Below are 13838 nucleotides of genomic sequence, written 5' to 3' on the forward strand. Positions count from 1 at the left end.
AGGAAAATAGCTTTCTTCCATTTACTTAGAGGGACAAAGGTATGCCTTGCTCACACAGACAGCTGTGTGGCAGGACCAAAGCTCTGAAGTTTTAGGGCCTTTCCTTTCCTCTTCTGTAAAGCGAGGATGTCGAAGGCTCCCTGAAGTCCCACCCACATAAAAATAAAATAAATGTGAAACATAGAAAAATTAAAATTATAGTTTGCAATTATGTATTATTATTTAACATAGGGTTTTTTTTTAATTTAGATTACAGGGACTTCAGAAAATTCTGAATTGACTGAACTTTATGAAAACTTTGCATGTTTGTCCACAAACCTCCAAAAGCTAAGAATCACCTGTTCTTATCTTTGATGGTCTAGAGAGAAGACTGAGCATAAACAAAGGATCAGAGGCAATACTTTTGACCTGTGACTGAATGGCCAGAGCCACCTTCATTCTTACGGGGATGATGTCTTCTGTCCTTTAATAGGGCTATTTCTGTATTTCTCTTGGACATGGAATGTACCTTGTAAAATCCAGTCTTATTTTTTAGATCCATTCTCAAGGAAAGAGAAATCTAAAATCTAAATGCAGTCACTAGTAGGAGTCACTAAGCAATGCTCTATTTTACTTAAGTACCAGTCAGATTCCTACTAAATCCAAAAGAAAGTGAAAAAGGAAACCAGTTTTTTATAACCAACCCATATACAAGCATACCACACATTTAAAATGATCAATAATACAGTTTTCTCAATTGCAACTACAGATAAACACATTATGAGTTGGTGGTACAGGTACTCTTCCTGGCTTTTAGAGAAGGGAGAGTGAGTTACATTATGGGAAAGTGGAAATAAGGGTCTAGGATCAGGCAATTCTACTCTACTTTCCCTCAGGTGATCAGTATTCACTTGGATGTCAGATAATCCAGGGAAATAAAATCTTAAGGTCACTGGTTTGTTCACAAAGGTGTCTTCCATTTATTGCATTGTGCTTAATGACCAGGTAAAAATGAGTCTGCTTACTTCCAAACAAACGCTGTTAGAGATATTTATATGGACATTTTCTGTCCCATTCAAGTTATTTTGTAATGAGATATAGACATATCATTTTTAAAAGAGATTTCTTGGAAAAAATATTTCTGAAACATTGGAAGAATGAATTCAACTGAAAAATAATTCCATAAATAAAAGCCTTTACCAACACCATTTAAGGGTGCAAATTTTATATTACTTTTCTTAGCACTAACGTTTATCAATATCACCTTGTTGTGAAACTTGTTTCTTTGAATGAACTTTCTGTTAGGACCCTTTACCTTTTTGTTACCCCATAGAAAGTTTTGTTAGAACAGCCTGCAGTGTCTTGCTTGCTTACTTTTTTCCATGTGTAAACATCACAACAAAGTGTTTAGGTAATCCAAAAAACTTCTGACTACACATTGATGGAAATAGCCTGAAGGTGACCAGGCTACAGTAGACTTACGTGTGTGCATGTGTACCATTTTCAGTCTCTGATGGAGAGCACACGAGTCCGGAGATGGCCCTCACCATTCACTTAGTTCCCTCTGATCGGCGCCCACCACTGTTCCGGGTCACAGCTCCACTGCTTGAGGTCAGCCCAGGAGGCAGCACTCCCGTGGGTAAGCACTGGGAGCCTGAAAGAAACAACGGCTTTGGAAATGGAACCATAGTTCAACAACAGTCCCTGTTCAAACCTCTTGAAGGTTACCAAAATGTAATGACCTCTTCTTCCAGAAGTTGCTTGCATCCTCATCCGTATCCTTCCCTCTGTCCATTTCCATGAAAAGAGAAGGAAATAGACCCTTGAGAAACCAATGCTCAGTAATGGACTACAACACAGAATTTATTTTCCAGCCTCCATGAGATTGATTTATTGGCATCACTAAAATAAAAAGAGGCAGAGAGAATAGAGGGGAGCCGTTTCAATTATTTCCTTTATTTCTTATTTAGAAAATAAAGAGAACCAGGAGAAATGGCAGATCACAATAACCTTCAGCAGTTGTAAAGAGTTAGTGTTGGCCCAGTAACTCTCTTTCTATGTGATTTGACTTACCTATTACTATACTCACTCTTTAGAAGTATATTCCATTACCAAGAATGTTGCATAATAAGAGCAAACAGTAGATATTGTGCTTTTTGTTGGGCATGCTCTACAGATCCTTATCCATTTTCTACATGTGGGTATTGGCCTAAAATTAATTATCATCCATTTATAAACAATCCAACTGTCACTTTTACCCTACTTCTCACTGCAGTGATGGCTGGAGCAGCCATCATTAAAATGACTTGGTTCTTATATAGCTTCAGAGAAAGAAGAAGGGAAGAAACGATGAAAACAGAAACAGTTTCTAGGAGTATTTTCTGGAAGAAAACCCATGCTAGCCAGTCAGGACTGACTTTTTCATGGACTTCCATACCTTCATTTGGATGGGGGTAGGGGACAAGGTGTTCTGAATTCAGAACTACTTACTTATAAGTTAACTTGCAGAAGAATCTACTTGTGACATGGGAATTGACTATATTGTCAGTTTTCACTCCTTTGTGGTTGATTGGATATAAAGGGTGCTATCTTGTAACTCAGATTCCCCACAACACGGCTTCAAGGCTGGCCTGTGGCTTTAATGTGTACAGAGAATACAGTTTTAATGTGCATACCTTCTCGCCGTGCTTTATTCTCCTACCTGCAGGACTTCAGTTGGTAGTAAGAGATGCTGAGACAGCACCTGAAGAACTCCTGTTTGAGCTTCGGAAGCCTCCGCAGCACGGTGTGCTCCTCAAGGACACCACTGAGTTCCGAGGGCCCATGGCCACAGGTAGCTGCTCACTCTGCCATTGACCTACTGGGGGGACTTCTTGCTGTACAGTCCATTTTATGTGTCTCAGACAAGAAGTCAGCAATTTTGTGGGACAAACTATGAGGAGATACTTGAAAAGAACTTCAGTGTTTAGTCCATCGGCTGAAATATTTGGGACTTCTTTCTCTGGGCCACCTCCCATGCCCCACACTAGGAAGCAGTTTTCTCAGATTGTAGGTGAAATGGGTTGATTTCTGAAACCTGGAGTAAAGACACTGAGAACAACCTCATATGAGTTGCCAGCTGCTACTTTCCTGTAGGTTGTTCATGGACATGAATTTGTTTACCTTGCTATGGAATGTAAATCTTCACAGTATTTATAGCGCTGTGACTCCGACTGTGTAAATGACATGCATATACATCCATAAAAAGGGAACACATTTTTAAACTAGTATTTATGAGATATAGCAGTGTGGTAATGTGACCAGCTTTTAAAGTAGTATTTACTGCACTTTCTTCAGTTATAAAAATAACACATATTGATCATTTAGAAAGAACAGAAAAATGCAAAGAATGTAACTAAATCTAGTTTTTAATAGTCATCCCTTATCAAAGTAGATATTATCAAAGTAAATATTATCCCTTTGAAAGTCGTTACCTTGGGATGCTGTGTGCTTATTCTGACAATCTGCACTTTCTCAAAACCTTTATATAATTCCTCGTTATCATGTAATGATGCATTATTCTGAATATCCCTACAGAGGTAGGGGGAAAAGTCTTTGACCTTGAAGGTAGATTGAATTTGTGAGGAAACCAGTAGACATCTGGAAGTCACAAAGTTAGACTTTTAAAAACTTACTGAACAAAAGAAGGGTTATTAGAATAGACTTCTAGTATACCGAGGGAACTACTTTAGGAGCATAATAGCTATAGCACAGTTTTTGTTAACATTATATTTTACCTATATTTGTGTAATTAACATATGAGATCCAAAGATATTTGTAAAATATTCTTTTTAATGTATTATAATGAACTTAGTAGTTTTATTACCTTTTTAAGCATAATACCACTAGCACCAGCAAATCACCATAACACAATGTTGAAAGAGAAGGCTTAGAAGACTAACACAGAGAATGAATAAATTCTTTAGTTTAATTATATAACACCAGTTGTGGGAGTCAATAACCTATCAGGAAATATAGTTGAATATAACATCCAAGAAGACCGGTACCTCAACTTTGCTCTGTGAAATTGCTGGGACCCACAGCACAAAGTAGCGTTTCTCATAAAAAGGGTTCCATGACCAAACAATTTGGAGAAGCTTTAATCCTTACCCAAGGGCATTTTTTTCATTGCTTTGAGAGAGAGAGAGAGAGAGAGAGAGAGAGAGAGACATTAATGTGAGAGACATCAGTTGGTTGCCTCCCAAATGTGCCCCAATAGGGGATCAAACCCACAACCTAGATATGTGTCCTGACAAGGAATCGAACCCACAATCTTTTGGTGTACAGGGCGATGCTCCAACCAACCAAGCCACACCAGCCAGGGCAAAGCTTTTGAGAAGCTTTAATTAAAAATTCTAAAATTTTGCTCTGGCCAGGTAGCTCAGTTGGTTAGAGCATTGCCCCGAATGCCAAGGTTGCAGGTTCCATCCCTGGTGAGGGCACTTATAGCAATCAACCCATAGATGTGTGAATGATTGCAACAACAAGGTGATGTCTCTCTCTCTCTCTTTCTCACCCTTCCTCTCTCTAAAAAAAATCAGTAAAATTTTTTTAAAGGTTCTAAAATTCTAATAAATCCTGCAGTTTAAAAGTTTTTAATTTTAAATTTTGTTTAACCCTATTTTTTCCTGAACTGGTATGACCTTGAAACTTTTTTTACACAATATATATCAAAGGTATATAATTCTAATATACTTTGAGTTTCTAACTTCAGGTATATTTTTAAATTTTTAGATATCTTTAAATTAAAAAAATGTTATACTCTCGATTAAAACAGAGACCTCTTACAGGTTCATTAAGCATAATTTATTTTCTTTTTCAAAAACTTTTCAGTATCAAGATTAGGCACTAGACGGACTATTATAAAGAATAGAAGCTTCTCCTTTATTCCCTAGAACTAAGAGTGATGAAGGGATCTTCTAGAGGCAGATTAAAAAAAAATAGAACTGCCTTTCGTGGAATGAGCTACCTTGTAAAAGAGTGAGCCTCCCACCTTGAGAAGTGTTGAAAAACAAGCTACACCCCTTTTTCAAAAGTAGGGCGAAGGGAATCCTATACTGGGTGGGTGGCTGGACTAATTAGCTTACTTCTCCCTGAGTCTGTGATCCTGTACATATTGTACTTTGAAATCCTGAGATCAAAGGTGTTATATAAATGAAAAGCGTCATTCCCAGAAGTAATTGGTTTTGTAATTTGTTTTATTCTTGGAAGGTGACACTTTCACACACAAGGATATTGAGAAAAATGTCCTGCGGTATCTACATGATGGCTCCTCTGTTCGGGAGGACAGCATGGAGATCTCCGTCACAGATGGCATCTCGGTGACAACCGTGGAAGTGAGAGTGGAGGTGTCACTGCCCGGGGACCGAGGGCCTCGGCTGGCTACTGGTGCCTCTCTGAGCCTCACTGTTGCTAGCAAAAGCACAGCTGTAATCACTAGATCACACCTCGCTTACGTTGTAAGTGCTCACACTTTTCCTCTTGTTCGCCACTGCACCCTTGGGCTGGGCTGGCTAGAGAGTGATGCCATGTCTGAGAATTGGGGTTTCCATTTGTGGCCATCAAAAGAATTCTTTCCTCAACTGTCCTCTAGTTCTACTCTTAGGAATAGTTACACTCTTTATTCCAGCTGCTCTCACTGTCTCGCGAAGACATGTGAACGAGCAAACCTTCACAAAAACTCCGTCAGCATGTGTAGGGCTGGGTGACTTTCAATAGGAAACAGTACCAGTGACTGAAGAGTCCAGGCCCCCCTGTTTTAAGCTCCATGTGTTTCAAATGATAATGTTATGGAAAGAACATTTCAGAAGAACTTAACCTGATCAGTGACTAACAGGTCATGGTATTTCATGGCCCACGTTTCTGAGAGAAAGCCCACTGTTCACCAGCTTTTGTCTGAGGTTCAGCTCTAGGCAGAAGTCAGCACGCCCCTCTGGCAGTGCCTGTTTCCTAGGCAAGATTTCTGACTCATCCTCTGTTCCACGCCCCAAGAGGAACAGGGTGGTTAGGGGACCAAGGGTAAGTTCAGAAACTCTAGGTTTGGCTTTTTTCTCTCATTTGGCCTTAAAACTTGATAAGTGATTCTTGTTAAACTCATCTTCTTTCTTTGAGTTTACCTATGGCACCAAGGACAATGAGGATAATTTATCTTACTTTTCCATTATGTGTGTTGTAAATAGACATGAACTTTCTATGTAAACATAATAATGAGACAATTTGACAAATGCCTTGAAAATAAGAATGATTATCTGAATGGTAGTCATTCTTGGTATTAAAAGTCCAACCAATGACCTGGCCTTAAAAAAAAAAAAAAGAACCATTCTGTAGTTTTAAGTAATCCCTTTCTGGGCTGAAGGGTCTGACTATAAAATCTAGTCTTGAGTAGTGGCGTGAAAGATAAAGCATTGGCCTGGGAACTATTTCTTCAATTGCTTTCACACAGATTTTCCCCTCACATTGTCTTTTCTCAAATGATGGGAAACTGAATTCCACCCTGACTCTTCTCATGGGTCCACTACAGTTCCCACCAGCTTTGATTTTATAGTCTTTTTTTTTTAATTGACAGGTGATTTTTACCATCGGTTATGGTCTTGAATTTTATGAAACTCATGAATTCATAAAAATGTATGAATACAGAATTAATCAATAGATCACCAAGGCTTGAAAAATGTGTGAGAGACCAAAATTGCACTCCAGGAGCAGTTCCTGCCCATTAACTGCCTGTTATAAGCTGCATATCAAAATGCAAGCCCATTGGCCACTGAACGTGTATTTTCAGAAACTGATTGAATGTGAATTTACCCACGAGAGCAGAAAGACTCCCAAAGAACTATCCTAGCCTGCTGAACGCATAGCCTACTTTAAAGACGTTGCTAAGGCACATACTAACTTTCTCTGAGGGCTATAGAAGAATTTTATACTCAGCGTAACGGGGAAAATTTCTCCAGATGTGCTTATTAGTTAGTGAGTTTATAGCGGACATCCAGAAATGTTGGAAAAGCCATGTGAAATCTGGTCATAAATGAAGCAGAATGTAAAGGCATAGGAGCCGGTGAGTCTGTTTGTAATTAGAGTTCATTAATTAGATGTCAGGAGAGACAAATGACATAAATGGGATTCTGTGTGATTTGCTTATTAATGGGGCTTTCTTTTACACGTTTGCTATGCACTGCAAATAAATAGGTGGGGAAGGGATGCAGTGGACTTCGTAGTTAGAACAGATGGGTTTCACCCCAAGCTCACCACTTACTAGCATAGTAATCCTTAGCAAATTACTTCACTCTCTAGGGCTCAGTTTTTTTCATCTGTAATATGGGGAGGATGATATAAGATTCATCTTAAAAAGCTAATAGTGTTTATATGTACCAACCCAAACTACAATAATTCAAAATATGATACCATCTATAATGATACTGCATAACACATATCTGGAAATAAATGTAACAAAAGATGTGTAAGTTCTAGAAATAATTAATGTCGTGACTGACTATAAAGAAAATCCAAAAGAATCTCTTGAGAAAGTATTAGAAATAAAAGGAGAATTTACCAAGAGGCCAGACAGGAGATTAACAAAACAACAGCATTACTAAACATAAGTGAAAAATAGCAAGTAAATGTAACTAAAAAATGATACCACTTATAATAGCATTGGACAAATCCTGTCCATTATACAAAATCTAACAAAAACCAGGCTGTACTTCTACAGAGAACATTAAAACACTTCACTGACAGATATTTTAAAAAGCACTAAATAAATTTTGCATTTGACATAGTCATGAATAAGAAGATTTAGTATCAAAATGATACCAGTTCTCTCACAAAGTGATCTTTCTTTTTTTTTTATTTTAATCATTGTTCAAATACAGTTTACTCCTTTTTACTCCCAATCCAGTCCCCCCTCCCACCCTCCCCACTTCCCTCCCATTACCACCCTCCCCTTAGTCTATGACCATGTGTCCTTTAAGTTTGTTCCTGTGAACCCTTCCCACTGACCCCTTAAATTCCCTCTTCTCTCCCCTCCGGTCACCATCAGCCTGTCCTCTATTTCAGTGTCTTTGGTTATATTTTGCTTGTTTCTTTGTTTTGTTATTTAGGTTCCTGTTAAAGGTGAGATCATATGGTATTTGTCTTTCACTGCCTGGCTTGTTTCGCTTAGCATAATGTTTTCCAGCTCCATCCATGCTGTTGCAAAGGGTAGGAGCTCCTTCTTTCTTTCTGCTGCATAGAATTCCATTGTGTAAATGTACCATAGTTTTTTGATCCATTCATTTACTGATGGGCATCTTGGTTGCTTCCAGCATCTAGCTATTGTAAATTGTGCTGCTATGAACATTGGGATGCATAGGTTCTTTTGAATTGGTGTTTTAGTATTCTTAGGATAGAGTCCCAGCAGTGGAACTGCAGGGTCAAACGGCAGATCCATTTTTAGTTTTCTGAGGAAGTTCCATACTGCTTTCCATAGTGGTTGTACCAGCCTGCAGTCCCACCAGCAGTGCACTAGGGTCCCCTTTTCTCCACAACCTCTCCAACACTTGTTTGTTGCTTTGTTTATGATGGCCATTCTGTCTGGTGTGAAGTGGTATCTCATTGTGGTTTTAATTTTCATCTCTCTGATAGCTAGCGATATTGAACATCGTTTCATGTGTCTTTGGATTTTCTGTATGTCCTCCTTGGAGAAGTGTCTGTTCAAATCCTTTGCCCACTTTTTTAATTGGATTCCTTGTCTTCTTAGAGTGCAGTCGTGTAAGTTCTCTATATATTTTGGAGATTAAACCCTTGTCTGAGGTGTCATTGGCAAATATGTTTTCCCATACAGTTGGTTCTCTTTTAATTTTGGTACTGTTTTCTTTAGCTGTGCAGAAGCTTTTAATTTTGATGAGGTCCCATTTGTTTATTCTTTCCTTTATGTCCCTTGCTCTAGGGGACACGTCAGTAAAAAAGTTTCTTCGTGAAATATCTGAGATTTTCCTACCTATGTTCTCCTCTAGGACTTTAATGGTGTCACATTTTATATTTAAGTCTTTTATCCACCTTGAATTTATTTTTTGTATGTGGTGTAAGTTGGTGCTCAAGTTTCATTTTTTTTGCACGTGGCTGTCCAGTTCTCCCAACACCATTTGTTGAAGAGGCTATTTTTACTCCATTTTAGGTTGCTGCCTCCTTTGTCAAATATTAATTGACCATAGAGACTTGGGCTTATTTCTGGGCTCTCTGTTCTGTTCCATTGGTCTATGCCTGTTTTTATGCCAGTGCCAGGCTGTTTTGATTACAGTAGCCTTGTAGTATAGTTTAGTGTTGGGTATTGTGATCCCTCCTACTTTACTCTTCTTTCTCAAAATTGCAGCAGCTATTCGGGGTTGTTTATAATTCCATATAAATTTTTGGAGTGTTTGTTCTATGTCTGTGAAATATGCCATTGGTACTTTAATAGGAATTGCATTGAATGTGTAAATTGCTTTGGGTAGTATGGACATTTTGATGATATTAATTCTTCCAATCCATGAACACAGTATATGTTTCCAGACAAAGTGATCTTTCTATGCAACTGATATCCAATCAAAAGTCTGCTAGACTTTTTATGGCTCTTGATAAGCTGATTGTATAATATATAAGGAAGAACACAGAACCAAAATCCTGAAAAAGAATGATGGCGGGCAGGTGTTTGTCCTATCAGGTGTCTGGGTTTATTATAAAGCTGACTGTTGAAAGCAGTGTAGTGCAGGAATATCCTGGAGAGTCCAGAACCGACCCGCATATGGTGCCATAATATAAAACAGATATAGCAAACCAGATCCATGGAAACAAGAGGAACTATTTGAATATGGATCTGGCCCTGGCTGGTGTAGCTCAGTGGATTGAGCACGGGCTGTGAACCAAAGGGTCTCTAGTTCAATTCCCAGTCAGGGCACATGCCTGGGTTGTGGGCCGGGTCCCCAGTGGGGGCCATGTGAGAGGCAACCACACACTGATATTTCTCTCCCTCTTTTTCTCCCTCCCTTTCCCTCTCTCTAGAAAAAAAAAACCAAAATCTTTAAAAATAATAAAAATAAAACATGGATCTGCACAAAACGAGTATTTGTATGGAAAAACAACAGAACTTGTACCACTTCCTTACACCCTACACAGATATTAACTCCAGGCAAATCAAGTACTTAAATATTATAGGCAATACTTTATCATTCTTTTTAGGATATAGGGAAAGGGAAAAATTTCTTAAACCAGAAGCAAAAGGAGCTAACTCTAAAGAAAAGATTGATACACTTGATTATATCAAAATTAAATGTATATTTCCCAAACACACCATAAATACAGAAAAAAGAGAAATTAAAAATTGAACAAAGATATTTGCAACACATATAACCAAAAATAACAAAGAAAAGATAAAGAATGTCTGCAAATCACATGCCCATCACCAGGATAAACAGATACCTTGTAGAACCCTTAGTTTGTGGAATGTTAGAGAACACTCCAAACATATGAACTGTTGCTACACAAACAGTATTGATGGGTCTTAGCAGTCTGCTATTACATAAAAAGAAAAATAGATCTCATAAGAGGACAGTTTCTTTTCATAAGTATAAAAACAACTAAAATACTTTGTAGCACTATATCAAACTATATTACGAAATTCAAGGAAATGAGTAACAAGACCCAAGGTAATGATAGACCCGGGGACAGGATAAAGGAGAAACACTAGACAAATACTAGTTATCAAGGTTCTAGTCCTCATGTTGAATCAGCAAAACAATAGATTTATAAGTAATAAGAAGAAAATGAAAAAAAATGAATTAATACAAAAAGGGTAAGAAGGTCTTTAAGCAGGAAAGTTACATGAGAGCAAGCTCTAGGTTATTATAAATTTTTGTTCTCACAGTGACTTGGATTTCCCAAAACAGTAATTTCTTTAAATTATAGCAGCATTTTCAGGGGGAAAAAATCTAGCTGATTTCATACTCTTTCAAACCCAGCCATCATTTGAGAGCTGAAACATTATAATAAGATGTATCTGACATGAAAAAAGTATTTCTGCACCGAACTTGCCGATGCAGAATTTAGAAGATGATTCTAACCAGGAGTCAGGAGCTCTGTCCTTCTGTAGTTTATCACTGTCCTGGAGACAATACTTAGAACTAACTCTTAGCTGTCCTCTAAAAATTCTCTTTCAGGGGGTAGTCAGTAATGTTAGAAGGTCGTCTTTTGGAAGCCTGCATATTGTATTTGACAACCCATGTGGGAAAATAGAGAAAGTTTCAAAGAATAAATTTAAGGGAAATTTTCTGAAGTTTTGCTGCTTTAGTGAATTTATGTTTCCTTCCTTGCCGGTGTCAAGTGGTATGAAGAACTATGGGAAGTTCTGGGATCTTCCCTTGAGGCTCTGAAGAGCCAACTTAAAAAGGCCCCTGGGGTAGAAAGGGGGAGCTGGTTACAACCTGCTGCCCTCGTCACTAATCTGTGCTCACGTTTCTGACCCAGCACCTCCTCTAACTGCACAGCAGAGCCGTGAGCATTTGCATCTGAGAGCACACTGAGCGAGGCAGTATTTATCTTCATCATTGCTGCAGCGGAGGGTAAAGTGCCCCATGTTCACAATGAGTGCTCTAAAAGATGAATGACTGAGCAAAACTCTCCAAAAACATGCCGCTTACCTTGTAGCTATTTCCAAAAATATCCTTGAAGAAAGAGGAAATTGTTTATTAAGACATTCAATTTTTGTCCATGTAGAAACACAGAAAACCCATTTTATTTCCCAAAAAGCAATGGAGAAGGAGAGGGAAATGGTCTTTTCAGTTCCAATAGAATGAAAACCATAAGATTCCCTAAATTCCACTAAACTAAAAATTTTATTATGTTACACATTAAAGGGAGTCATTGGCTGAGCTTAGTAACTTCCATTCTTCCTGTTGTGCAGAATTTTCTTTGTATTATCACTATATTATATATTATAAGGGAATTTTACCACTTTCTGAAAAGAAAATCATCCTTAGAAACTGTAGAAGAAGGCTACAACTGTGTTTTTAGAAAGATGACTTGTAACTCCGACTATGTTGTGTTCTTCACTAGATGCTTGTATTGAAAACAAAACCCTGTATGGCTCCTAGAGTAACAATAGGGTGCCTCTTTGTCTTATGCCATTCACTGAAAGTGAATTTCCCCACTAATATCTTAAGCTACTCTTGAAAAAAGAGATTATCAAAGAAGCATTTTAGAAGGAATAACTACTGGGATTTTCAGGCAGTTTGAAATGGTATTGCTTTGTCACAAAAGTAGAAAGAGATTTTTTCCAGTTAGCAAAGAAGGAAGCACTTTAACTACTGGAAGTATTTATTTCTGCAAATGTGCATTCATGTCTCACTTCATGTTTGCCCGATTAGGATGATTCTTCCCCTGACGCAGAGATCTGGATTCAGTTGAGATCTCTGCCCATGTATGGTACTCTTTTAAGAACCTCAGGACCTGAAGTGGAAGAAATCTCAGAGGTTGCCAATTTCACAATGGAAGACATCAACAACAAGAAAATTAGGTATGTAACCACTTTGTATTATTTGACAGAATTTTTTTTAATGTGTTAAAATAATTAACTTGACTTTGGGTAGTGAACACACAATATAATATACAGGTGGTGCATTATAGCATTGTACACATAAAACCCATATAATTTTATTAAGCAATGTCACCCCAATAAATTCAATAGTTTTTTTAAAAATGTGGAACAAAATTTTTTAAAAGTTGACAACTCACCAGTAGCTCCCTTGAAAGATTATATTGCTTCTGGCCCCATTTTTAAACAAAGGTGCAGTCATCTTACTTGGCTTCTTGGTGTAGATAATTCATTTGATTCTTCTCTTGCCCTCTGTAGGTACTCGGCTGTGTTTGAGACCGATGGTCAGCTAGTTACCGACAGCTTCCGTTTCTCTGTGTCTGATGTGGACCACAACCGTCTGGACCATCAGACATTTACCATCTTGATCACTCCTGTTAAGAACCCACCTCCTGTCATTGCTTTTGCCGACCTCATCACGGTAAACAACTCTCGGGTCAATAAGCAGCAAGTGCTACAGAGAGTGAGGATCTGTGGCGATAAAATGAATAAAGGATCTTTTTCTAAATTGGCTGCCAAGTCCTTCCCCCAAAGTATCAAGGCAATAGTATCAAGATATACATTATTTCAATCATGAGTTTTTCAGAAAGTAAGAAAATAATTACATGCAGAAAACCAAATTATATCTACATTGTTTAGTTAATCAATAAATAGTATGTGCCAGACATAAACGCTAGATCTGTGTAGTAGCGGGAGCACTCAGAGGAAGCTGATGAAACCAAAGGAAAATAATTGGTAAATCAGGATGCTTCTGTGATAAGCCAGATATGTCATAAGTAGTTGGTGCCTCTTCTACACAGAAAATTAAGGGTAACTTACAGTTAAATAATGCCTTGAGATATGTGGTAATGATAACTGAAGTATATTAAGAGTAATAAAATGCTATTTTATGCATTATGTCAATTTAAAAAAAAGAAAAGAAATGGAATATCTTTGAAGAGTTCATAATCTAATGTGCAGCAACTAAAACATGGGAATATGGACAGTGTCCCCCAAGTCACTCCTTAAGTCAAGCTGATATTTATTGCTGTAAACAATGTTGACAGTTCCTTGGGGTAGGGAAGTGGGGGAGGGGGGCAGCTAGATAATGAACCCCGATCACGACATTACCCAGACCTGAGTTCACCTGACAGCTCTGTTATGTACTAGTCAAGTGAGCTTGGACCAGTTTTTTATTTTTTCTTAGCCTTGATTTCCTCATCTTTAAAATATTAATAATTCC

General features: G+C 38.0%; 1 protein-coding gene across 5 annotated transcripts in view; it reads left to right on the forward strand.

Moving 5' to 3' along the window:
* FRAS1 (Fraser extracellular matrix complex subunit 1) overlaps positions 1–13838 on the forward strand; it is a 428720-nt gene that overhangs the window by 327105 nt on the left and 87777 nt on the right. For all 5 annotated transcript variants that reach the window (XM_045857864.1, XM_045857867.1, XM_045857865.1 and 2 more), the window contains 5 exons: positions 1487–1618; positions 2687–2812; positions 5230–5477; positions 12390–12538; positions 12875–13037. In XM_045857864.1, coding sequence (XP_045713820.1) covers positions 1487–1618; positions 2687–2812; positions 5230–5477; positions 12390–12538; positions 12875–13037 — 818 coding nt within the window. The remainder of the gene's footprint in view (positions 1–1486; positions 1619–2686; positions 2813–5229; positions 5478–12389; positions 12539–12874; positions 13038–13838) is intronic.

This window comes from Phyllostomus hastatus, unplaced genomic scaffold (assembly GCF_019186645.2).
Source record: "Phyllostomus hastatus isolate PE091 unplaced genomic scaffold, TTU_PhHast_1.1 phas_scaffold_1674, whole genome shotgun sequence".
Classification (NCBI taxonomy): domain Eukaryota; kingdom Metazoa; phylum Chordata; class Mammalia; order Chiroptera; family Phyllostomidae; genus Phyllostomus; species Phyllostomus hastatus.